Below are 27,061 nucleotides of genomic sequence, written 5' to 3'. Positions count from 1 at the left end.
ACTTGACCATCCATATTGTATGTTGCTATATGTTGCTCCCGTTGTCCAACATGATTTCTGCTTAATTCCAAGTTTGAGGCTGTGACTGACCTTGGGCTGCTTTTTCCATTGTGGGATTATGCTTGGGAAGAAAGATTGTTGATACACTGTTTGTGCGGAAGGCGACCTCGTGTTTTGTCATTTCCCCCCCCCCCCCACCCCACCCCCACCCCCACCCCCACCCCCACCCCATATTTACAGAATTTGTCTTTAGTGCATTTTCCCCTTTTCTGAATTCTTATTTTCTGCTGTGATTTTCAGTTTTCCAGTTTTGCCCCTTTTTAACTTTCATACACTCACTAGACACAAAACATTCCAATTTCTTTTCTTTCATCATTCTATCCTCCCCAATACTCAGCACCCCTCCTTCCTCCCTTCATTATTTTGTCCGTCGTTCACTGGAATCGTGCAGCAGTGGTGGGGGTAGGAGCAACACTGTCCCGAGAGCACGGTGTCTGTGGCATGGTCCCAACGTCTGGAAGGATTGGATTATAATTGCTGAGTGAATTTTCTTTGGACTAGTTCCTGAATGTGTGTGTGGTCTTTTTTGTCTCCTTCAGTTTGATATATTTATGTGTTTAAAAAAAAAATATAGCTTTTATTTGTCTGTTTAATTGAAACTACTGGAATCATAACAGTAATCAACATTTTTCAAAACCACAGGGCTAAAATTATAATGGGTTGATTTCAATTGAGAAAAATAATTTGTTTATAGTTCAAACATTAAAAACTGCAATGACCATGTGTAATTAATACAATCTGTCATTTCAAGTAAATGTCTTTTTCTTATTGAATACATTTGAAACACAATAAAGCTTTTGGGATCACTCAATGCCACTTAGGCATATGCTCAGTCTACAGTCACCTCCTGACAACGCAAAGGCTGTCCACCATCTACAAGGCACAAGTCAGGAGTGTAATGGAATACCCTCCACGTGCCTGGATGAGTGCAGCTCTAAAAGCACTTAAGAAGCTTGACACCATCCAAGACTAAAAAGCCCGCTTGATTGCTCCTCCTTCCACAAACATTCAAACCCTCCACCATCGACGAACAATGGCAGCCATGTGCACCATCTACAAGATGCAAAGATTCCTTCGACAGCACCTTCCAAACCCACAACCACTACCATCTAGAAGGACAAGAGCAGCAGATACCTGGGAAGCCTACTATCTGGAGGTTTCCCTCCAAATCACTCACCACCCTGACTTGGAAATATATCGCCATTCTTCACTGTTGCTGGGGCAAAATTCTGGCACTCCCTTCCTAACAGCATAGTGGCTGTACTACACCTCCAGGACTAGAGCGGTTCAAGAAGGCAACTCACTGTTAAGTAATGGGTTAAGAGATATTCCAATTAGTTGTCTCATTTATGTTAAGCAGCCAATAATTGACACTGATATGTAAAGGGGCTTCAGGTGGCCCTTGTGTCAGGTGATGTGATGTTAAAAGTTTTGTGCAAAGTCTGTTGAATGAATTAAAGGTGTTTTGTGGAAAAGCAGAAGAACCTTTGACTCTTTATACTACAGCAGCTAAACGTATAATAAATGGTAGCGGAGGACAGTTGCTGTGCAAATGTGAAGGGTTGAAAGATACAACTTTTTCAGACCAAACCAAGGAGTGAGTGAGAAGAAAAAAAAACAAAGATATGGCTGAACCGAGGTTAAAGATGGCTGGATATGACTACCCCCCTTATTTTCTAAAAGGGGATCGTACGATCAATGGAGAAGTGCAGTAGTTATGTGGACTAAGGTAACTGCCTTGGGAAAGAGAAAACAAGGTATGGCATTGGCTCTTTCTCTGCCTTATGACAGTAAAATCCGAAGCAAAGTGTTTTCTGAGCTGGAATTGGAAGAGTTAGACTCAGAAGAAGGTCTGGAGTCTCTATTACGTTACATGGATAAGATTTATAAAAAGGATGACTTGTTAAGTGCGTATGAAGCATGGTCGGATTTTGATAGGTTCCAGAAGATAGAGGAATTCTGCATGGAAGACTATATAATGGAATTTGGCAGACTATATAAAAGGCTGCAGAAACACAACCTGGAATTTCCACAGTCTGTGTTGGCCTTTAAATTACATGACTGTGGTAGAGTGAGCAACATGGATAGGCTCCTGATTTTGACAGGAGTTCAGTTTGCGGATAAGGATACCTTATTCGATCAGATGACAGAAGCTTCAAAAAAGTTTCTGGGGAAACATTCGATTCCGATGGCTCTGATGACCCAAGTAGGTCAGCGTGCAATAAAGCAGAATATGGAAGACACACTACTAACAGGATGGCGAAATTGCACGGCTACAAACAGGTTCCAAGACTATAAAGGGAGATCGGGACCTGGAAAGTATGAAGACAGAAACCCAGTTAGAACGTACAATAGGAGGATGAACCCCAGAAATGCCCGGGGTATGATAAATCAATGTTTTCGATGTGACTCTCAATACCATTATGCTTTCAACTGCCCAATACGTTATAATAGAGTGTTTGAAGCGACACATGACACGGAAGAGTCAAGAGGAAAAAGATAGTGACCAGAAAGAAGGCATTGTTCTATTAACAAGCAGTTTTACACTGGTATTGAGGGTGTTGGTTGCAGAATCCTTCAATTGTGCTGTATTGGACACACATTCTACTGTGTGTGGAATTGACTGGTTAAAATGTTACCTGGACTCCTTGAATGCTGAAAATCATAACAAGGTTAAGGAATTTGAAAGTTCCACAAGTTTCAGGTTTGGGGATGATATACTCTGAAGTCGTTGAAAAGAGTGGTGATCCCTTGCAATATTGCCGGGGTGAATCATTTCATTAGCACGGATGTTATATCAAGTGAGATACCTTTGCTTCTGAGTAGACCGTTGATGAAGAAAGTACATATGAAACTGTATCTTTAACAGGATAAGGCAACAGTTTTTGGAAAGACGATGGACTTACAGTTTACACAGTCAGGACACAATTGTATTCCATTACTGACAAATAATATTTCAAGTAGAGTTGTTAAGGATGCGTTAATGGCAGTTGAAAATGGGACTTTAGCTGATAAAAAGCTTGTTGTATTAAAACTGCATAGGCAATTTGCGCATCCGCCTCCTCAGAGGCTGAAAAATTTATTAAAATAGGCAGGGGTAAGAGATGAAGACGATACTAAACTGATAGAACAGATTAGTGATTGCTGTGAAGTTTGTAGGACGTACAGAAGGACACCAGCACAACCGATAGTAACCTTCCCTTTGGCCAAGGATTTTAACGACATTGTGGCCATGAACCTTAAGATCTGGATAAAGACAATAATATATTTATTGTGCATTTTGTAGATTTAGCAACCAGATTTAGTCAATCAACGATTGTACGAAGTAAAGAAAAGAGCGTAATTCTGGATCAAATCGTGGAAAAATAGATAGGGACAGGAATGGGCCCACCGGCAAAATTCCTCATGGACAATGGGGGAGAATTTGCTAATGATGAGTTCAGGGATATGTGTGAAAATATGACTATCACAGTTATGAATACGGCTGCGTAAAGCCCATTTTGTAATGGTGTGTGTGAAAGAAACCACGTGGTAATAGATGACATGCTCCGGAAAATTTTGGCGGATAGACCAAACTGCAAGTTAAATTCCAAGCTTTAGCATGGGCGGTACATGCAAAGAATTCATTGCAGACGGTTGAGGGCTATAGTCCCTATCAATTAGTGTTTGGTAGAAACCCTACTAAAATTCCGTCCATCTTGGACGACCAGCCTCCAGCTTGGGAAGGGACTACAATTAGCTCTGCTTTTGCTGAGCATTTAAATGCATTACATAGAAGTAGAAAAGCCTTTTTGGAAGCAGAAGTCGCTGAAAGAATTCACAGAGCTTTAAGACATAATGTACGGCCATCAGATGCCGTTTTTCAGCAAGGAGACATGGTATACTTTAAGAGAGACAATTCCAATGAATGGAAGATCATAGGCCTAGATGGCAAAACATTTATTTTGCAACATAGTAATCAAACTGTTAGGGTACATTCATCAAGGATAAGGTACCGATTACAAATTTTCAAATTTAGACAGAGCAGACAGACATGACAAGGAACCAGAGCCATCTGGTATGCACATGTTACAGAACTATGAGGACCAGTTCACTGATATAGACAGAGTTTCTGTAGAGGAACACACAACACTTCTGATAAATTAGAACAGGCCATTTTTCCGAAAGGGCGAATGCCAAAAGTTGGTACAAAAGTTGCATACTTGCCTGAAGGGTTTAGTCAATGGAAGGATGCAACTATTATTAGTAGAGCAGGGAAGGCCACGGGAAAGTATAAACATTGGTTGAATGTACAGCATTTAGGGGAGGGAGTCACGACAATGGATTGGGAAAACAAAGTTCAAAAATGGAGGGCACAGAAACGCAGTGCCAGTTCTGATAGTACATCGGATAGTGAAGAGGTCCGCAGGAAAAGGTTGAGAACTATTGAATGGACATCCCACAGCAGAAGGGAAAGATCAAGCAGTAGCAGTACAGAACGAGATACCAGGCAGGAGAGGGGACATAGTTTATCAAGGTCTAGGAACATGAGTAAAACTACGAATACTAATAGGAGTAGAAGCCCACATGAATGTGAGATTTTGATGGCTTCCAATAAATTAGATGAAAAAGTTATCAAAGATGCCAAACAGCAAGAACTGCTTAGTTGGAGTGAATTTGGAGTATACACGGAAGTACCGGATAGGGGACAAAGAGCTCTATACCACAGATGGATTTGTACGGAAAAGGTTCTCCCGGATGGAACTTATAAGGCAAAGGCCAGGCTTGTGGCAAGGGGATTTGAAGAAAACTTAGAAGAGCAGAATTTAAAGGTGGATTCACCTACGGCAAGAAAGGTTATTTTAAAGATCTCCTTGGCTCTATTAGCCGCAAAGGCATGGGAATGCAAATCTATTGAAATAAAAGCTGCCTTTTTGCAGGGGCATCAGCTCCAAAGAGACATTTTTCTCCATCCTCCGAAAGAGGCCGCTAACACAGAAGGGGTACTCTGGAAGTTGAATATCGATTGAATGATGCATCGAGAGTCCAGTACTTTTCGGTAAGGTCAGTTTTGTTAAAGTTAGGCAGTTGCCAGTTGAAAGCAGATCCGGAAATGTTTTACTGGCACTATAAAGGAAATCTTTCTGGCATCTTTATGATGCATGTCGAAGATTTTTTGTGGGGTGGGACTAATGATTTTGAAGCTATTGTAATCTCTGATTTGAGGAAAGAATTCAGGGTTGGAAGTCTGGCTTCCAGTGCATTTAAATATATTGGACTAGAAATCGGACAGACTAAATTAGGAGCAACTTTATGTCATCAATCTTATTTGGAAAGCATCAGCCCAATAGCAATTAGTCGTGGCCAGGTTTCACAAAAAGACGCAATGGTTTCAAAGATGGAAAAAGAGCAACTGCGAAGTTTAATTGGGCAACTGAATTGGTTAGGTAGACAGACTAGACCAGACGTGAGTTTTGATGTCTTAGATGTGGAGATGCTGGCTTTGGACTGGGGTGAGCACAGTAAGAAGTCTTACAACACCAGGTTAAAGTCCAACAGGTTTGTTTCGAATCACTAGCTTTCGGAGCACAGCTCCTTCCTCAGGTGAATGGAGAGGCATGTTCCAGAAACATTTATATAGACAAAGTAAAAGATGCCAGACAATGCTTGGAATGCGAGCATTTGCGGGTAATCAAATCTTTACAGATCCAGAGGTAGGGGTAAACCCAGGTTAAAGAGGTGTGAATTGTCTCAAGCCAGGACAGTTGGTAGGATTTTTCAAGTCCAGGCCAGATGGTGGGGGGGTGGATGTAATGCGACATGAATCCAAGATCCCGGTTGAGGCCGCACTCATGCGTGCGGAACTTGGCTATAAGTTTCTGCTCGGCAATTCTGCGTTGTCGCGTGTCCTGAAGGCCGCCTCGGAGACGCTTACCCGGAGATCAGAGGCTGAATGCCCTTGACTGCTGAAGTGTTTTCCGACTGGAAGGTGATGCCCCGGGTTAGCATATCTCTTAATTCACCTGAGGAAGGAGCAGTGCTCCGAAAGCTCGTGTTTGAAACAAACCTGTTGGACTTTAACCTGGTGTTGTAAGACTTCTTATTGATGTCTTAGAGTTGAGTACAAAAATGAATGATCCCAAAGTGGAAGACATACTAAGAGCAAATAAAGCGTTGCTCAAACTAAAAATGCAGCAGTGTGTTTTGAGGTTCCCAGTTTTAGGTGGCCTTAGGCACTTGAAACTCGTAGTTTATAGTGATGCGTCCTATGCAAATTTATGTGATGGAGTTTCAAGTGCAGGAGGTTTTATAATTTTCCTGTTGGGGAACAATGGTAAATGTTGCCCTCTTGTGTGGTAAACAAAGAAAATAAGGAGAGTGGTCAAAAGCACTTTGGCTGCTGAGACTTTAAGCCTTGTAGAGGCGGTGGATATGGCTTTTTATATATCTCAGATATTGACAGGAATTTTGGGATAAGTGGATTTGGGAAATATACCTATTGAATGTCACATTGACAATAAATCCCTGTGGGAAAATGTGCACTCTACAAAATGTGTCAATGAAAATAGGGTAAGGATAGACAGCGCAAGTTTGAAGCAGATGTTGGACAGAGGGGGAGATAGCAAAAATTAAATGGGTTGACAGTAGCTATCAATTGTGAGACTGTTTTACAAAAAGAGGAGCTAGTTCACAGAAACTTTTGGACATTATTAAAAAAGGGTGCCTGTTTCTGTGACTTTTTTTTCTTCCAAAACAAATTGCGTGTGTGGAGACTGTTAAGTAATGGGTTAAGAGACATTCCAATTAGTTGTCTCATTTATGTTAAGCATCCAATATTGACACTGATATGTAAAGGGATTTCAGGTGTCCCTTGTGTCAGGTGATGTGATGATAAATGTTTTGTGCAAAGTCTGTTGAATGAATTAAAGGTGTTTTGTGGAAAAGTAGCAGAACCTTTGACTCTTTACACTACAGCAGCTAAATGTCTAACATTCACCACCATCTTCTGAAGGGCGTCGAGGGATGGGCACTAAATGCTGGCCTAACCAGTGACACCACATCCCGTAAATGAATTTTAAAAGCACCGGCGCCACATGGAACACAATCGTTTGCAATGAGAAACGGTGCAGTATTAGCCGGTTTTGCAATTGACATTCAGGAGGCTGACAAGCTGCATATACAAACTTCACTCCCCATACACACCATCCACGCGAACAAGATGGCAGTGAGGAGAGCAACTACACGCTTCACCGACGCTGAGCTGGAGACCTCCTGGACGCAGTGGAGGAGAGGAGGCTGACCCTGTACCCAGGCCCGTGAAGGAGGCTGCCAGCCGTTGTCATTCACCGCGCCTTGCTCACAGGTGGCAGAGAAGGTAAACGCGGTGGGCAACATCATCCGGATCGACCAGCAGAGCTGCAAAAAACTGCACAGCCTCAGGGTGGCCAGGATGAGTAGGCAACACTGTGCTTCCTGCACCAATCCCCATCCCATACACCAGTAACACCCCCCCACCCCAAACCAGAGGACGGGCGAAGCACCACTCTCCACAACATGCCACCTCCCATACCGGCTGGCATGGCTGGGTGTCCACCAACTACCCACCCCCCGGGCTGCATGCGTTGGACTTGTTGGACTGTCTAACGCTGTCAGTTTCTGTTTGTCCCCCCCTCCCCAGGAGAAGGCCGTGCACAACCGCTGGGAGCGGGAGAAGACAGGAGGGGGAACCGCCGTACCGGCGGACCCGGTGCCTCACTGTGGCAGAGCAGAGGGCCCTGGACTTGGTCACTGGCCCGGAGGAAAGGGAGGTCGCCGAGGTGGCGTTCGACCGGGAGCGAGGAAGTGAGACCCTGCTGATCTGCAGTTCCCTGTGACGTGTATCAACCCTTACCCAGACCACCCTCACCCCCTCCTCAGCCTCATCCTACACCACCCCCATCTCACCACCCCTCACCAACCTGTTCACCCCCAACAGTACCCGCGGTCTAATAATGCGTCTTGTGTGTCTTGCAGGAGCTGCCCGTGATGGGACAGGTCCATTTGGCTACCCTTGCCCCTAGCCAGTGCCACAGCCGGATCCACCGCCCTGAGCTGAGCAGCGACAAGAACAGCTCGGTTGGCAGCCCTTTGCCCGAGAACCCGGAGCTCAAGTCACAGCTTCTCCAATACCCTCCAGCATCCCAGAGACCACACCACAGTTGGTGAAAAGGCGCACCACACAGATGATCCGGTATTGTAGGTGGAGTTAGGAAGACCCAAGAGGGCGGACGGTCGAAGGCGGGCCAAATGCAGGAACTAGCTACTGTGCAAACGGGTTTTGGGCTTCTGGAACAGACGTTCCCATCAATCGTGGAGATGCAGTCGCAGAGCCAGGGACTGCATGAGAGGCTGTCGGTGAGCATTGTCAGTTGTTGGAGGAGGCCAACTGCGTGCAGCACCAGGGGCTGGTGCCAACAATGAGTGCCACCCAGACCAACACTGCACAGGTGGCACCCACAGTGGAAGCATTGGGTGCGATGGTTTTGGTTATGGATCAACATGTCCAAGGCCTGGGGCCTTCTGTGCAGGCACTGGCCAAGGCCCAGGGCAAGGTTGCCGCCTCACAGGCAATCATATACCAGAGCCATCTGGACATTGGAGCGGTGCTTTTGAATGTGGCCCAGTCACAGTAGGCTATGGCTGGGAACGTCAGCAGCATTGCCCAGGTACTGGTAAGCGTGGTGCAGACACAGAGGGAGGTGGCCCACTCCCAGAGGGAGATGGTGCAGTCACTGGCTGATCTGACACAGACCCAGACATTAAACACCTGTTACCACTGTTGCAACCTGCCGGGGTGCTCTGTCAGATGGGTGTGAGGGGTGGGCTGGTCTGGGCTAGCCTAAGAGGGGGAGGGTGGTGGTAAATCGGACGTTGTGAGTAACCCCGTCGCCCAGGAGCCAAACCCCCAGTTTGCGGGGGGGGGGGGGGGGGGGGGGGTGGGGGGGGGGGGGGGGGCGTCTTGAACACGTTAGGAATTGTTGTGTACCAGGATGAAGGTGTCCTCACACTGCCCGGGTATCAGAGGAGATGTGCATGATGCGCAGCTGATGGCCACATAAGAGCTGCACGTTTATCGAGTGGAACCCCTTTTGGTTGCTGTAAAGCGGTCTGTCATCGGCAGGTGCTCAAAGGACATGCACCCACCTATCGCCGCGCTGCCCAGGTATGCTGGTGGGCTCGGTCCTCATTGTATTGGATGTATTGAGCTGCCTGGGAATATAGGGCCTTTAGTGATGGTGCAGATGCACCTGTGCACTGATGTCTGTGAGAATCCCATTCGGAGCCTGGAAGGAGCCTATGGCATAAACATTGAGGACGACTGTCAGCTTGATGGCCACTGGGAGCAGGCACCATCCCCCATACCCCTGTGGTGCCAGCTGTGCCATGGCTGTGGAATTTGTAGTTTAGAGGCGAATAACAAAGATATTTTGGACAAGTAAAACCTGAGACCAGAAGAACTCTGCTAACCAAGATCAAGAAGGGACAGACAGTTAGAATTTCTTGGGTACATAACAAGAAATCGTAATTTAGAAAGTCTGATGCTGATGGGAAAGATCAATAGCAAAAGAGATTGAGGTATACACAGAATAATCTTTTTGAAGAGCCTCACAAACTGGATGAATGTACCACCAATGGAGACGATCCACACCTTCAGAGCAAGATTAACATGGAGGTCTTTGGATGCTAATGACCTCTTAGGACATGGTACCTGAAAAGAGAGACAGTGCCAGATTCTGACAGGCTTAGATAACGTAAACACAAAGATATTCCCATTACCTGATGGGACAGGTTTAGGGATGCAGGTTAAAGTTTTTGTGAAGAGATCCAGGCAATGTGAGGAAAGTGTTCTTCATGAAGTGAATGGTAATGACCTGGAATTGTCTCCTATAAACGTGGTGAAGCTGAGATGATCAGTGATTTGAAAACAAAGTTGGATAGGTGCTTGTGGGGAAATAAACTTCTAGAGCTGTGAGGATAGCCCATGGGAATGGGACTGATTAAATTGCTGTACAGAGATCTAGTATGGACTTGATACATCAAATGGCCTCCTATCATTCAATGACAATAGGAAGTGCATGAAAATAGAAGACTTATCAATCTACCATCTACATTGTCTTTTCGGAAGATTCAGTTTCCACTTGATAATTTTATTTGTTAACTGAGGTCTGCAACTTCTTTTCCCCAGTTTTCTCACCTCATCTTAATCTGCTGCTTTTCTTCCTCCTGCGTGTGGCTGTAGAAGTGATGGTGGCCTTCTGTTTTTTGGCCCACTTGCATTATTCATTTGTGAGCATAAATACAGGTTCGGCAACTGCAAAGTTGCATCAAATCCAGTTCATATTGAAATTGGATGATCACTGTCATACAATTAATAGGGATTACCATGGAGCAAGAACCTTGGCTCTCTTAATTTCTCCATAACTCTGGTACTTAAACCCTGTTACTGCAGTTGGATGAAGTCAACTAATCTCAAAGACTGAGAATAGACAATGCAACATTTTGCTCGGTATAACTTACTGTTACCCCAGACAGTGCTGTTGCATTTTGTTTACTGGTTTTATTATTGGCAAGTAGCATAAATTAACAAATGCTAAAATCTAAGGCTGTATTGCCATGTTTTTCCATATGTAATTCCATATGTTAGTCATTCCAGTTGAGAGAGAGAGGGAGGTGAATCAGTCATATCACAACACTTCATTTCACTAAAATTAATTGTAAGCAAATTGAGAGAACAGAAGAATTGAAAAGGTTGTGCAACTCGCTAAGTAACACTTTGTTCACCAACATTTTGTTGAAATCAGCAGCTGTTGCTGCCCAAATATAACTAAAGGAACTAAGTTTCTCAAGCTGCAAAGTCATCCAAAGAGAAGTTTAGAAATAGTATGAATTGAAAATCAAATCAAAAATATCATCCTATTCTTTCTATGCAGGCTTTCTGGAGATCCACCGTTTGTGGCCAACTCAGAAGAAAAACTTGCTGAGTTGGTAAACAAAGGGGAACTGCACTTTGATGATTCAGTTTTGCAGGAAATTAGCGATGGTGGTAAGTAAAAGTAGATCAGTTTTTAACTATCCTAATTTGCATTTGGATCAAAATTAGCTGTTAGGTATGAATATGCTCATGTTGTGGAGTTGCCAGCACTGGACTGGGGTGGGCACAGTAAGACGTCTCACTACGGCGCTGCAGCAGCACTCCGAAAGCTTGTGATTTCAAATAAACCTGTTGGACTTTAACCTAGTGTTGTGAGACTTCTTACTTTGCTCATGTGGATATTGGACACTTAGTGGGGAAGAAAAACTATAGGGGTGAAATGTTCAGTTTATCATTATTTTGCCCAAAGTTGGAGCTGGCGCTGTATATTTTAAAATTTGTAATGTAATTTGTATTGTCGTACTTTCAAAGATTTATCTTGTGTTTTAAGAACAACCCAATTGTTCTGAGCTCACCAATATTTTATAATTCATGATCAGTTGCAAAATCTTGTCAGAAATTCATAACTGCCTGACTCGCTCAAAAGATATAGGCTGTTGTATCGATATGTGAACCATGGCACAATGTTACAAAGCGAATAAAAGTGTGATTTACTGAGCTTTTCTTCTCTGTTCCCTTTGCAGCCAAGGATGTGCTGTCACGTCTTTTAAAAGTGGATCCTGCCCATCGAATAACAGCCAATGAGCTTCTTGACAACCCATGGGTCACGGTAAAGCTGTAGATAATTTAATTTCAGAAACTACATAATTACATATGGAAGGGTAGCATGTGGCACAGTGGTTAGCACTGCTGCCTACGGCGCTGAGGACCCGGTTCGAATCCCGGCTCCGGGTCACTGTCCGTGTGGAGTTTGCACATCCTCCTCGTGGGTTTCACCCCTACAACCCAAAGATGGGAAGGGTAGGTGGATTGGCCACGCTAAATTGCCCCTTAATTGGAAAAAAATAATTGGGTACTCTAAATTTTAAAAATAAATAAATAATTACATATGGAGTATATACAATGGGGCTAATCCACGCAACTCCCAAATAGTTTTTTCCTTCTCATCGCATTCATGTTCAACATGTTTAGTTTTATAGCATTAAAACAAACCACTGCTTATTCGGTCGCAGAGTTATCCCATTCTCTGCTGCACTGTGTACTCCCAGAATGTGAGGAGACCAACTTCAGAATGCAATGAAATTTGGGATCATTCTGCTCCCCAATTGTGTGCCTGAGAATTTTGCTGCAAGAGCAAACGCGCCTCTGTATTTAACACGGAAGAGCATGGCTAGCTAGGAGAGAGAGGGGTTTAGGTACATATTAAGTAGCCAGAAGGACTCAGAAATACATTGATTCGACTGGGTAGATAGATAGGTTTTTGACTAATAAGGGGATCAGGGGTTATGGGGAGAATGCAGGAGAATGTGGATGAGAAAAATATCAACCATCATTGAATGGCGGAGCAGAGTTGATGGACCAAGTGGCCTAATTCTGCTCCTATGTCTTATGGTCTGCAGGGTAACAGACACATCAGGCAAATGATGGTTTAGAAGCAGGCAGGCTGCAAGTTGCCCATGCATCCTATATAATGGTTACCAGTGCCTGACCTATAATAATACAGTATTTCAAAAAACTGTTTGTATCACATGAAGTTAGCTGATGAAGCAACATGCCTGTGGAAATTCATTTAGTTTCTCACATTGTAGCTGCTAACATATACCATTGTGTGGAATAAGTTGTAATGCTGGAATGTTTTTTAAACTTTGTTTCAGTGGGTTGGAGAATGTTTAGAATGTTTTAGTGTAAGAATACATCTGATTACAAGCAAATTGAAGTTTATACACCTGTTGCTTGATGTATACCTATTTAAAATGCTGAGCATTCTCATATATTTGGTGGGTTTGCATGGTGTGCTTGGATTTTTTTTCTTTTAAGTCTAAGCTCAAATAGAAACTCCACCTAATTTGCTTTTCTCTTGGGAACATAAGAGCATGAATGAGTCAATTAACCAGGAATGACTGCTGCACTCTACTTTCCAGCAGTGACAGATTCTCTCAATCTCCGTTTCCTGCCCTTTCTGAAAATCTTTACTTCCTAAATAAATGCCTATCTTCTTTTGAAGCATCTTTGTTGATTCTGTGCCTAAGACCTCCTAAGGCAGGCAATTTCACCTAATTACTATTTTTTGTACCTGAATGCTACTTTTAATGACTGACGTACCTGAATGCTGCATTTTGTCGTTATCTCTTCATTTGGACCAAATTACCAATTTTTAATATCCAAAGTTTAATATTACATGCTTCCTTGCATGAAACTGTATCTTCTATACTTCTGCCCATATATTTAGTTTATATTCCTTTGCATTCTTCTAATTTCTGTGCTATTTACTGTACCTCCTATATAGTTCAAAATTTGCCAACTGTCCTCCAAGTTCAAGTCCAAATCATTAATATATAAAACAAACAGCAGAGGTCCTAACACCGAACCCTGCGGAACACCATTTGAAACTGCTTTCCATTCGCACGTGCAGCCATTGACCATTACCCTTTGTTTCCTGTTACTAAGTCAACTTTGGATACAATTTCCCACATTACCCTGTATCCTATGAGCTTTTATTCTTTTTTGACCGGTCTGCCATGTGGGCCCTTGTCAAAAGTCTTACTAAAATCCATGTCTACAACATTCAGTGCACTACCCTCATCGATTCTCCTTGTCACTTCCTCCCTCAAAGAATTCCATCAAATTTGTATGGCATGACCTTCCCTTACAGGGAAGCCATGCAGACTATCCCTGACTGGTCCATGCATTTCTAAGTGAATCTGATAATTTATGAGTCAACCAACATGTGTTCTCACTAAACAGCCTGAAGACAATTGGTAATGGACAGTCATTCCTGTCTTGCCGGTGTTACTGTGAACCCAAAAACAAATCTTAATTTCAATAAAATCCAGTCCCAGTGTTGGGAAGGATTGTATATTTTTTGAAGGCTGACCTCGCAAGGAAAAATAAAGCTAATGGCATATTCATGTTGCCAAAAACCTATTTTAAATAATCACTCCACATACTTGGAAGCCAATTTCATAGCCAGAGCACTTCTGGGACAGTTTGGCTGCATGAGATCACATCCAGAAATTGATGCCTCAACTTTTGGGGGGTTTTTTGGACAAAATGTGAATGTTTTTCCCTGTCATGTCATGTATTTCTTTTCAAATTATTACAACCATGTCTTACAAATGTTAGTAGAGCATTTCCCAATCAAAGATTATTAAGTTCTATCTCTGCGATGGGCCTTTTGTTTAACATACTAATACAGCTATTTTCTTCAAAATGTCACAAAAATATTGCAAAATATTCAGAACACAAATGTGTGCCTCCAATAAAACTGGTACTTATATTCCATTGTTAGGGGCGGCACAATGGCACAGTGGTTAGCACTGCTGCCTCACGGCGCTGAGGACCCTGGCTCGATCCTGGCCCCGAGTCACTATCCGTGTGGAGTTTGCACACTCTACCCGTGTCTACGTGGGTCTCACCCCCACAATCCAGAGTTGTGCAGGGTGGGTGGATTGGCCATGCTAAATTGCCCCTTAATTGGGAAATAAAAATTGGGTACTTTAAATTTAAAAATATATATATTCGACCTGAAGGTTTTTATGTAATGAGGATTTGGCTTATTCATCAATGAGAGAGCTACTGAAGGCTTTCAAAATACTTTGAAAATTTGATCTCATGCAGAAAAAAATTGCAACTAGTCCCCCAAGTTTGCAAACAGTGAGATGCAATTGTACCTTGTGAACTCGGAAGCTCAGCAAAGAATGCTGAATTTTCAAACTTGCAAAGTGTACTTATACATAGATCTTCAGCTACAAAAGATACTGACACTTAATATTTCAGCTTGCTATGTTAATCAAATCTTTGAATGTCGTACTTGAATTTCAGGGAGACACTACAGCCACACAAAGGCCACCAAATGTGCTTGAAATGATGAAACAGTGGAGGGATGACCTGGACGGAGATGAAGAAGGATCAAGTACAAATAGTTCTCTACCGAGCAGTATTTTTCAAAATATGCAAACTAGCCAGGAAGCTGGAGGGAGTTCTACCAGCAGTAATGGTACTTCAAATAGTTCCAGAGGTACTGACACTGGAGGAACCCAGTCCTGCATTCCAGCTAAACAGGTAAAATGTCATTACAAATTAAATAAAAAATGAAATTCATTGAGGAAAGAGCTCACATTACCCCTCCACATTCCTACATTACTCCGAATAACTAGCTAGTGAAATTGAGTTGTAGAGATTTGAGGCAGGATTTATAGGTCTGGATGGGGACAGGAGCAAAAGGCAATAGTTGCTAAAAGTAACACGTAAATTGTGACTTGCTCTTTTTGTCAGTGACAATTTTTTTCAGGACAGGGAAAGATGGGCCTGAGAAACCTGCCCGATTTGGAAGTGAGGCCAATCAATGTTAATGATCTCATTATCCGTTTATTGAGGGTCAGTTTGGAATATTGGTAGGACTTACGGTATGCAAGTTTGATGCATAAAAGAGAACATGGCAGAGAGGGACACACAGCCACTAATAAACACATGCCAAGAGGTGTGTTGAGTGGTCTCTGTGTGTTTGGGCAGTGTAGGGATTCATGGCCTATTTTGCTTCGTAGAGATGCAAAATTAGGATTCCAGAGATCATTGCGCATGCAGCTGAGCACAAGTAAGGCAGCAGCTGGTATTGGGAGTGTGAGTCTCAGTTAATTGACCTAGTGGCAATGAGGATCGCCATCCTCAGCAGCGGAGGCCAAGCCCTGAGCATGGAGGATGAGAGGCAAGAAAATAATGGAGGCTATACCCACAGCAAACCAGAGACCCAGCATAATGTTCTGGGAATCCAGTTTTGAATCCTGCCATGGCAGATGATGAAATTTGAATACATTTTTTTTAAAAATCTGGAATTAAAAGTCTAATGATGACCATGAAACCATTGTCGATTGTCGTAAAAACCCATCTGATTCACTAATGCCTTGAAGGGAAGGAAATCTGCCATCTGTCTGGACTACATGTGACTCCAGATCCACAACAACGCGGTTGACTCTTAACTGCCCCACCAAGGGCAAATAGGGATGGGCAATAAATGCTGGCACAGCCTGCGATGCCCATGTCCCATGAACAAATAAAAACAAACGGCCTGAATTTCCAGAAGGGTTGGATCAAGTCCAAAGCTATTGAAAAGTGGTGGTGGGACACGCTTCTGGGATTGCCATTCCCAATCCTGTTTCCAGCGTATGAAAAGGGTGTGAGCAGTAAGCCTGCACTTAGCACTCCTTGCTGGCTCCTTTGTGGGGGGGAGGGGGGAGGTTTGAGCAGTTCAAAGCATCTACCCCCACTCCAACTCTCTTCCCCCAAACCCCCCACCCCCGGCAGCAATTTTGATGAAGCCAGATCTGTTCTGTCAATAAAGGTGCTTCAGCATTCGTATTGAAATACATTGACGACTTTATGAGAAATTAGGAGGGGAAATTAATCACAGCCATTCATATTATCAATGGTAGAAGCATTTATCCACTTCAGACCTCTTGATCTTGTGTAAATAAATGCATAGACGGTGAAAAAACTTCAAAGTAATGCAGGGAATTGTGGAGAGCAGACCACAAAATAGAGTTGAAGCCCAAAACTGTATTGAATGATGTAGCAGGTTGAACAGGCCATTTGGTCTACTCTTATTCCTATTCTTGTGTTCTGCAATGGAAATATCAATGAAACAAAGTCCCCCACAAACCCCCGCAGTTGTATAAACATTGCTTGCTGAAATCTATGCGAATTAGTCATTCTTTAAACTCAAGCGAGCATTCATAATTAGGTCGATGTCCCTCATTATTAAAACCGAGCCAATATTCCATTTAATGGAGTTGGACCTTCTAGCCTGCTGGCCTTGTCATCCGCCTGCCCTCATTGGTGCCTCGCCCTTGCTTCTGAAGGTGGGCCCGACTCTGTCCCAACCTCTGTCCCTGGAAAGAAAATATGGTGCGCAAGGACCTCCTTAATACAAACATTCTGCAGATTCAAGACTTTCCCAACTCATGCTTCCGTTCCTTCACAAAAGTCTGGTCCCATGTGTGAATATTTACAGTCTTCCAAAAGTTACAGAGCTTAACAAAGACTTGCTACATGTTAATGCATTGCTCCTGCATCCACTTCAAGTGTTGTCCACTCTCTCAATGGATAATGCTCACATTCCTGAGTCATTGAGATGCATATGAACTAACTGGACTGCTCCATCTCAGCCTCAGGGAACTCTGTCATGTGGGTACACATTTGAGCTGCTCGTCAGAATTGAGCTCCTAGTGACCCCTGAGGCCCTGAATCTATAACCAGCTGAACATGGCTGAGTCTGTCCTCCATCCTCAGAATGGGACTACCCACAGCCCGTCGTAATACCTCATCCATTCTGAACTATCCCAATACCTCACTCAACAAACACTGACTTCACAACTCAATGTCACAATTACTGGCATGAAAGCCTTCTTGCCAGTGCTATTTAAAGGGATCATGCAACACCTGGTCAAGTATTTCTGGCTCCTGCTTGACTTCTGAGATAATGTTAGCTGTTCTACCACTTTTGAAATTTGACTTGTCTGCACACAGAGAGGCTTGCTGGTCTGGGTTATTGTTCTTTGCTCACAAACACTGGATACTCTCAAAGGTAGTCAAGTAGGTCTGTTGAGTTATGTTATCTGCTGCAACAATAGCTGCAGCCACAAATCAGTGCTCCTTCTAGACAGCAACAGGTGATATTAGCAACATCTCAGATTGCACGGGTCACAGATTTATCTTGGTACTTTCTGACACTCTCTACACTGGAAGAATCATTTGCATTTTTATTGATGGAGCAAAGCAGGATTCGGGAGCCCTACATTTACATACATGGTAGGCTTCCATGAGTGCTCCCTACAGTCAGTGTGCACCTTTATCAATTAAAAAGGATACTGCTGTCTCTTCTTGAGAAAAAGGAAATGCACCATGCATGTCTATACCCTTTATCCCAGTAGGAGACATGACTTTTATCTCACTCTAATTCTTTATGCCACTCTTATGCCAACCAGCCTACCAGGATGCAGGCTGACAATTGGGGGACAAAGGCTATTCTCTGTGGATGTAACTTATGACTCCAGTCATTAACTATGCACTGCTACAGAGCATGATCACAACAAAAAATATGCTACCACAAGAACCATCACCGAGGAGGAAATCACTATGCTTAAGCAATGCTTCTGCTTGAATTGCTCTGGAGGACCTTTGCAGTACACTCTTCCGTGAATTTTCAGACTCATGGTTATATGCAGCATGCTCCAAACTTTGTCATTATGTGGACATGCCCTTAACACCACCTGGAAAGACAGGAGAAAGAGCATGGAAGATATACCCAAGCTCTTAAAGTGCTTCATTGAAAAACGCTTCAACTGTTGGCCCTCCCATTCATTTTTCACCATCAGTCCTACAATCCTTACCCACTAGTCTTACAAACACTACCACACTGCTTTCCTTCACTCCACATTCATTAATTTTGTCCTTTCTTCACTAAAAAGACAATTACAACACGGCAGCAAGAGCAAAAAACAGATTCATAACACAAATCATGGTAATGTTGTAACTGGTGAGTCACCAAATACAGATCTCTGCTCTAATCTAGCCTCTAATTTACCCATGGTATTGATACCAGAGTTGATGCTTGTGAATGTTAGATCAAACAGCAATATATCCTCAGGAGTACTGTGCTTCTCTTCCTTATTATGTGAGGGAGAGCAAAGAGAAAGAAGTGGACATTGAAAACACCTGCAATTTATCATGCAGAATGTGTGGGGAGAAAGGGAGCTGGTCGAAAAGATAAAGATTATTCAGTATGAAGATACCTTGTCTGGCATCTCGTCCACTGTTGCCACTGGCCACAGTCTTCACTATGCTCCTTCCCATGCGATCTAGAACATGCTGTTGAAAGATGGTGTGGGAGACTCACTCTTCTCTACTTATTGCCTACCTTTTGCAAGAAAGAGTGGCCTTTTGGTGAGATCTGTGTGAGGTGTTTTAAACATGTGGTTGTTGTGAAGGAATAGCTGACATTTGTGAGTAAACGGTTAGGGTGCTGAATTTGAGGATGAGGAAAAAAATGTTATGATCGGTGCTGCTCTAATGAAGTATTTTAGTATTCTTACTGTGACTACTCTAGTCAGATCTTTTTTCTTTTGAAACTGTAGCCATGTTCTTGTGGAAATGCACATGGCATTGACATCCATAATGTTTTCTTGCTGCCTCTTCTTCAGGTGTTTGACCCTGGGGAAAAACAGGGTGTTCTTCCCCTATCCACTGCTTACACCAAGGTGCAATATCAGAACGTTTGCGCTTGATCATTCCCTCCTTCAGCTACTTGCACCAGAAATTGCAGTACAGGTTTTGCTGCAAAAACAAACCACCTGGTTAAGAGGTATTGCCACCTGGTCCCCTGATATCAAGCCCCTCCCTGAGAGGTTTGCGACCAATGAATAACACATATAGTACTGGCTCCATGCCAGTATAATCAAAATGCAGTGTGGATTTTGGCAAAAAGGCTATGCTTGCCTCCATTAAAGCCTCTATGTTTCAAAGTAATTAATTACATGTACTGTACATTGCAACTGTACTGTACCTTGTTCCTGAGAACATGATGAGGCACAATATAATTACAAGCTGCTTTGTAGATGGAAAGAGCAATGGAGTAGATTTTAATTGTTGCCTTTGGCTGTTTAACATCAGCTAGGAGGAGGGTAGAGAAGAAATTCTGGACGGAGGATAATCTGTCAATAGCAGAACCAACTTGATTCTCCTCTAGTTGAAACATGGTGTATTCTGTAAGAGGCTATTTTCCTTTCTGTGGTGGGTTCAAGCGATGAATTTTGTCCAGGCGATACTGCCTGAGAATCTGTGCACAAGAATTTTAAGTACAATAGTCTTCAGTGTGAGCAATTTCATAACAGGTCTGTTTGATCAGATATGTGATCAAAATAGTATTTCTTTCATAGAATATGTGGCTGAGATTGTGAGTGAAAAGCAACATAGTAATTATTACTCATACCGTGAAATTAGCCAGATGGGACTGAAAGGTGTAAGCTATAATCACATGGGCTGATTTTTAAGAATAGGTACATTTGATAGCTGTTCACTATCTCCCATCACCTCCGCTGTAGTTCTGCCCTCTGGAGTTACTGACAACTCAGTAGTCCCTGCGGCATGAGAGTTCAGTAGCGGGTGCTGCTGGGATTGCAGGAATGAGCACAAAGGAGAGTGGTGGTTGTTTCAGAAGGTGAGACCCTTGCTTTTGGGTGCGGCGAGGGATCAGAGTAACCACGAGGCAGGAGACGGGATTAGAGGGAACCGATTTTGGAGGTTAGACTGCAAGGAAGGGGGGAGTGACATCTTGTGCGAGAGGGGGGTGAAGAGCCCCTGATTCATGCAAGGCAACCCCTCGAATGAAGTGCCCCTTTCTTTCCCGCCATTTTTTTGTCACAAACGAATACTGCTGAATCCTGCTCGCTAGCCCACTCCAACCGTGTTATGGTCTGGACAGTATTTTATCCTTGTCAATGGACTTGCTAATGGAGCTTTGATCATTCATTTAAATGTCGCAGGCAGGCTGCTAATTTCAGCACTCACCTACCTGGGTATTACAGGGGTCAGCTTGGGACTAGATGAATAGGTAGTGGCCAAGCCTTGCGACAGATCTATTTTTCAGTCTTATGTGTATTTGTTTAGGATTGGTTTCTTGATACTGAAGTGGGTGTATAATGTTGCAGTTGAAAGTTGCGTGCAGTGTGTATCAAATTGCTTTTGTTTAAGTGAAAAACGTTTGCAAAGATATGTGTGCAGTTTTGTGTTTTTTGAAGAAGATTGACCCATTCTATTTGGTTTAACCATTGAACCTTCCTTCATGCTTTATAATTCACTTTGACCTTATTCTGCCACTCAGTTTGATGCAAACCTTGTTTCAGTGACCAATCTAAACCTGATTCTGAATCAGAACGCACTGTTTAGGAATAATTGCTAATTAGTCTATTGTAAAAAATTAAACTTTTCAGGGCTTGAAGAAGAATACACTTGCAAGCTTATCTGTCGATGGGTCACTTCCTACAAAGAAAACCAGCAAGTTCAGCAGCAATGTGAGTGACAACAAATAATTTTAAAAAGTACAATCAGATTTGAAATGAAAGGGTTGATTGAAAATAAATCAGCAGATAATCAGAATCGGGTTATTTAGTCCAGATAGAACTGACATTAAATTAGAACGAATGTTCATTTTCCATCTATATGGCTGTGTGTATGTATTTATTAGGGTCTCCAAGTGAATTGGCTACTGTGTTAATAAATTAATACATCTGTTGCAAATTGACAACCTTGGTATCTTTCTGAACTATAAATATCGAAAAAACATGACTTTGCTGCTTTAAGTGTGGTAGGATTTATAAACTATAGGGTCTACCATTTTATTTTAGTTAATGTAGTTCAAATTCTAGGAGTCAAAGGTAACATATTGATATTTTTTGTTAATTTGTCCAAGATGTATTCAAGATTAAGAATGGTACTAATATGCTGTAACTTGATTTTATAGATTATTATTATATTTTGCTAGTTGTGATCACTAACTACTAAAGCAATGCTATTAATTGCTTTTCAGTTGTGTCAGCCATGTTATATTGGCCAAACATAGAGGGATGGATTCTCTGCTGTTGGGATTCTCTGTTGCGCCAGCAGCCCGGGTATTTCACGATGGTGTGGGGCTGTCCACAATGGGAAACCCCATTGACCGGCTGGTGAGATGGAGAATCCCGGGGGCTGCTGGTGCGGAGGGACGGAGAATCCCGCCCAGAGTATTTAGACTTCTTCCCAGATTCAAAACATCACCTTTAACAACAGCAAGTATGTACATCGCGTTGCTATCATTTTCAGAGGAAGGTATAGCAGCCGGTATAATCTGGGTAACACGTGTTACACTTAATTACTGAAACACCTCTGTTGGCACAATAAACTAGGCTTATACCAGGTCGGTAAATTAACTATCAGCAATGCTAATAAGTGGGATATGATATGAGAGGGCTTAAAACTGCCAGCCTTGGCTCAGAGGTTACAATTTTACTTTCTGAAATCAGAAGATTGGGGGTATCATTCCTTGAACATAATATAGTCATAGATAACACTTCAATGCAGCACTGAGAGAGTGCAGCACCAGCAGAAGTGTACTTTGGATAAAGGATTAAACTGAAAACTTGCTTTCCCCTTTATTAGAGTAAAATATCTCATGGTATTATTGGACAAGAGCAGCACAATTCTCCCAGAGTCTTAAACAATGTATATTCCTCAATTAACACCATCAAAAACAGATTATCTGCTCATCACCTTATTACCATTTGTGGTATCTTGCTACTGTGTTTCTAAAATTTACAATCGTTTCAAAATCACTTAATTGGCTTCAACGTTTTCTGGAACATCCTTGGGTTGCAAAATGTGCTCTGTAAGTGTAAGTTCTTATTTATGTTATGGACAAAGCCCTTACATAGGTAAAAGCTGTGACATGCTTTTGAATAGTGACCTGATTATATGTTTCTTCCAATGCTACTTTTAAACAGGGGAGTAAAATGAACGGGGAATAGCTCTCCTGAAACTTCATAGTGTCTGTTCAGTGTGTCCCCATGGCATCTAGACTATGATTAGGAATGCAAATGTTGAAGATGCTAAACCTTACCAATCTGGTACAATTGTTGGTGCATCACCTGTTCTATAATTCTTATTTAGAAATGCCAGGAAAAAAAATACATTTCACTTCAATGGAAAATACTTAATGCTGCATCTGCTTCTGCCACATAAATGGAAAGTAATCTAATAATGAACATACACATGGAAAAACGAATAAAACAGAGCTAATAATGAGTGACTAATTGGAATAGACTTAAAACTAATTGAGAGGGTAGTGACAAAATATATAATTGGGATTGCTGGAGTAGATGGCAATCAAAAATATAATAAGAAATGATGAAAAGCTTTTCAAGATGAAGAAAAGGCTTCCTGATTTTAAAGGTTGAAGAAAGAAAAACTGGAGCTCTGGGAAAGAACAAACATGAGATCAACCATTGCTGTTAAGGAATGCCTTGATTTCTGAGTCAGCTGGGGGTTGATTTATAGAATGTAGGTGCCATGGGCTGCTTGAAGATAAAAGCATATGATAGCTCGCAGGGCAAAAACACTCACTTGTGTGATGGCCTGCTGCTGGTAGAATGTGCGTTATATAAATTTTGCCAATGGATTTTCATGGATGTTACAGCTGGTTGTGCAAAATGTAAGTGTCGTCACAGTCCACACGCTGCTCTCCCCTTTGAGAGCTGCCTGCTGGTGATTTAAGATGAGGACCATCACATTCAGGTGAGGGGCAAGGTTGGGAAGTTGGAGCCTACCTGAATAACCTCAGCTGGGAATTGAACCCATGCTGTTGGTGTCGCTCCGCATGCCAAACCAGCCATTCAGCCGACTGAGCTAACTGACCCCTATGTTGTGACCTTAGCAGTCACGAATAGTGGTCTTTAGTGAAATTCGGCTGCAGTTCCATCTGCAGCATTTGGCATAACTTTGTGGCAGTGTCTTTCAGCAGCGAATCTTATGCATGCGGCCATTCTTGGTTAAGTTCAGGAAAGAGGACCTCTGGAGATACTGGTTTCTAATGTTATGCATTAGTAGTGCAGCTTATGCAACCAGTCTCCTTCCATTGCTCTTTTTTAAAAACTTATTCTTAAGACATCCTGATCCTGCTATTATCTTCCTCAATGTTAACTAAATTTCCAAGTTTTCTGCCATCTGCAGCTTTGAAATGATGTCTATTATATCTGTCCAAGTCATTAATAGATATTAAAAAGAGCAGCGGTCCTAATACTGACCTCAGGAGAATATAGAATCCTGACAGTGCAGAAGGTGACCATTAAGCCCATCGAGTCTGTACCGACCCTTCAAATGAGCACTCTACCCATTTGCACCCCCTCGTCCACACCACCATATCCCCGTAACCCAGATCCTGGCTATTAAGGGGTATCTTAGCATGGCCAATCCACCTATACTGCACATCTTTGGACTGTGGGAGGAAACCGGAACACCTTATGGAAACCCATGCAGACACGGGGAGAACATACAAACTCCACACAGTCAGAGGCCGGGATTGAGCCCGGGTCCCTGTGCTGTGAGGTAGCAGTGCAAACCACTATGCCATCATGCCGTTCCATATCATTGTGAACTCGTACCTGTTTAATAAACAATTGTTCACCACTAACTCTGCTTTGTATCGTTTAGCCAGTCCTATATCCATGCTGCCACTTTCCATTTAATTCCCATGGATTTACCATGGTTAAGCTCCCAGTCCTCTATTGGTGCACAGTTAACCCATCTGTGCTTTGATGTAACTCTAATCCATGCTATTTTTGTGAATGTTTCACTCTCTCAAACATTTTCTCTGTGGTGATGTTGCGCTAGAACAGCAGCAAATCTGAGGCTTTTCCAGACAATGTGTAAGGCGTTCGCTGAACAAGACGATCAGTGAGTTGGTTAGATTGATAAGAACTATGCTGAATCTGTTTGTGAATATCACTCTAAATCCAAGCAGTCATTGTCACTTGGGAAATATTTTTTGGGAATAGAGCTGGTGGAATCTGCTTGAACCGTCAGGATGCTGAAACAAAGAAACCTATGAAAAATAAGCTTTATTTTTAAGAACCATTATCATCAACCAAACGGCAGCTGCAAAGCCAGGTTCAAATTCTGGTTTTTCACAATGCCACGTAGAGTCATTGTGCATAATACATTTGCTGTTTTGACTTTTGTAGCTTAAATTAAACTACCCCTACTACCCCTTTCCCAACAACCTCTCTTTCCCGCCCCCCCCACCCCCGTCGTTCATAACTAGTCCCACTATCGATACACACACAAGAGACAAACAACAGAGAAGGGAAAGAGTGGTGGAATGGGAAAGAAAATATGATAAGGATCCTTGATGCACTGGGATGATTTCCAGTCAATGTCTTTCTGAAGTTCAGGCTTTTATTTTGGTACTACTTCCTTTATAGACTTGAGATATTTTTCTCTGGCAAGATTGTCTACTTTCTCTGCAGACTCAGCAACATTTCAGGTTCACAGCAAAGGGTGTGCCAGGAATAGAGCAGTTCTTTCACTTCAGTAAGCAGGAGAGAGAGAGTTATTTTCACTTTCAAGGTCTAAACACTTCTGCTACATTCTCTCAGAAAGCATCGCATCGTGGAGGAACCAATCCTGACTGTTTTCAGGCAGAACACTGTCCTTGGCCAACCCACTGGTTGCCAGTTAACCAATTGAACCAAGTTCCTCCAAAGCTGGTTTCTAAGAATCACTCGGTGCCGAGGAGTCTGGCTTCTTATTTCCAAAATACAAAACCTGGAAACACAATGTACTGACAAGCAGGCAGTTTTAACTTAGTCTTCTGCTTAACGGTGCACCCCGTATGGGTCCACAAACCAAAAATAATAAAATAAAAGAAATGGGAACAAAGAGAATAACAGTAATGACTCTTACAGTCTGCAGTAGAATTTTGACAGGAGTCACCTGTTGACGTTATCGGTATGGTGATTAGGATGACACTATGGCTGGCAGAGGAGCAGCAGCAGACAAGAATGCACAGGCCTTCAACTACAGAGAACAAAGCAGTAGGTGGGATAGGAGGGAGAATTCGCAAAAGATCTTGGGCTGGATTCTCCAATTTTCAGGCTATGTCCTAAATCCGGCATGCGAACCTTTAACAACTGAAGTTTCGGCGCAAACCGGCCACCGATCTTCCGTTTGGCTGGGGGCTAGCATGCAGGCAGCATAGAGCACCTGCTCTGGCTGCCGATACGGCCGGACAATTGCCGGGTCCGTGGCATGCACACAGTGGCAGCATGTAGCTGCCGCGCTGTGCAACATGGCACGGCAGTGCGTGGACCCAGCCTGCCAGATGGTGCCCCCCTTTTGCCAGGCTCATGACAGCCGGACCACCCCCCACCAGTACCCCAGCCCCTGTCAAAGCCCCCTCTGCCCGCGGATCGGTTCACCCCCCCCCCCCCCCCCCCCCCCCCGACTGTGGCGGCGCTGGACCAAGTCTGCAGCCACCATGCCAAATTCCCGACAAGTAATAGACTCACACCGTCGGAACTCGGCCGGTCGGGGGCGGAGTATCGGGTGTGAGGGCCTCAGGCAACGCCCAATGCGTCAATACGGCATGTAAGCGTATTCCTAGAGTACACCGCCTTGGAGGGGGGAGCATCGCAAAAGTGCCGCCGCCCCCGATTTCGAGACGAACGATGATTCTTCGGCCAATCGCTGAACGCAATTACGGTGTCGGTGACCGAAGAATCCTGCCCCTTGCCTCTGGAGTGTGCAAGCCAAGAACTTAAGTTGCACTGTGTGTGGCAGCTGTACTTTACCAGTAAAGTCATTGCTGAGCTGTCACCTGCTGGAGCTGTGGCTGCCACCCAGCATCAGCCCATGTTTCTCCTTGCTTGTTGCCCGGAAAGCGACTGGTCTTGCATTGTTATGTCATGGGTGATTTATAAACTGCAACTGATGAGTTTTGCAGCATTAGTCAAGCTTCTGTGTGTGCCTGCCTCAAGTAAGTGATGAATTAAATCTTCACCAAAACAAATTACTTCATCTTTCGCCTTGTGGAAGCTATGAAGCAAGAGGGCAAGGCTTCTGGTTATTTTTATTCTTCAACTAGATGTGGGTGTTACTGGCTAGATCAACATTTGTTACCCATCTCTGAGTGCCCTCAAGAAACTATCTTCTGAAACCGCAGCAATCCATGTGACGTAGGTTAGGTACACCCACTCAGAGCGGAGTTCCAGAATTTTGACCCATTGACAGTCAAGATGATGTTCTCATGCACAGACTGCACTTGTTCTTCTAGATGATAGAGAATGGATATTTGGAAAATACTGCTGAAGG

General features: G+C 43.2%; 1 protein-coding gene across 9 annotated transcripts in view; it reads left to right on the top strand.

The window, feature by feature from the left end:
* Positions 1 to 27,061, top strand: part of stk33 (serine/threonine kinase 33) — a 243,418-nt gene that overhangs the window by 189,625 nt on the left and 26,732 nt on the right. For all 9 annotated transcript variants that reach the window (XM_038808129.1, XM_038808123.1, XM_038808125.1 and 6 more), the window contains 4 exons: positions 11,010 to 11,122; positions 11,695 to 11,780; positions 14,993 to 15,232; positions 21,154 to 21,234. In XM_038808129.1, coding sequence (XP_038664057.1) covers positions 11,010 to 11,122; positions 11,695 to 11,780; positions 14,993 to 15,232; positions 21,154 to 21,234 — 520 coding nt within the window. The remainder of the gene's footprint in view (positions 1 to 11,009; positions 11,123 to 11,694; positions 11,781 to 14,992; positions 15,233 to 21,153; positions 21,235 to 27,061) is intronic.

This window comes from Scyliorhinus canicula, chromosome 9 (genome assembly GCF_902713615.1).
Source record: "Scyliorhinus canicula chromosome 9, sScyCan1.1, whole genome shotgun sequence".
Classification (NCBI taxonomy): domain Eukaryota; kingdom Metazoa; phylum Chordata; class Chondrichthyes; order Carcharhiniformes; family Scyliorhinidae; genus Scyliorhinus; species Scyliorhinus canicula.
This window is presented reverse-complemented; position numbering and strand designations above follow the sequence as displayed.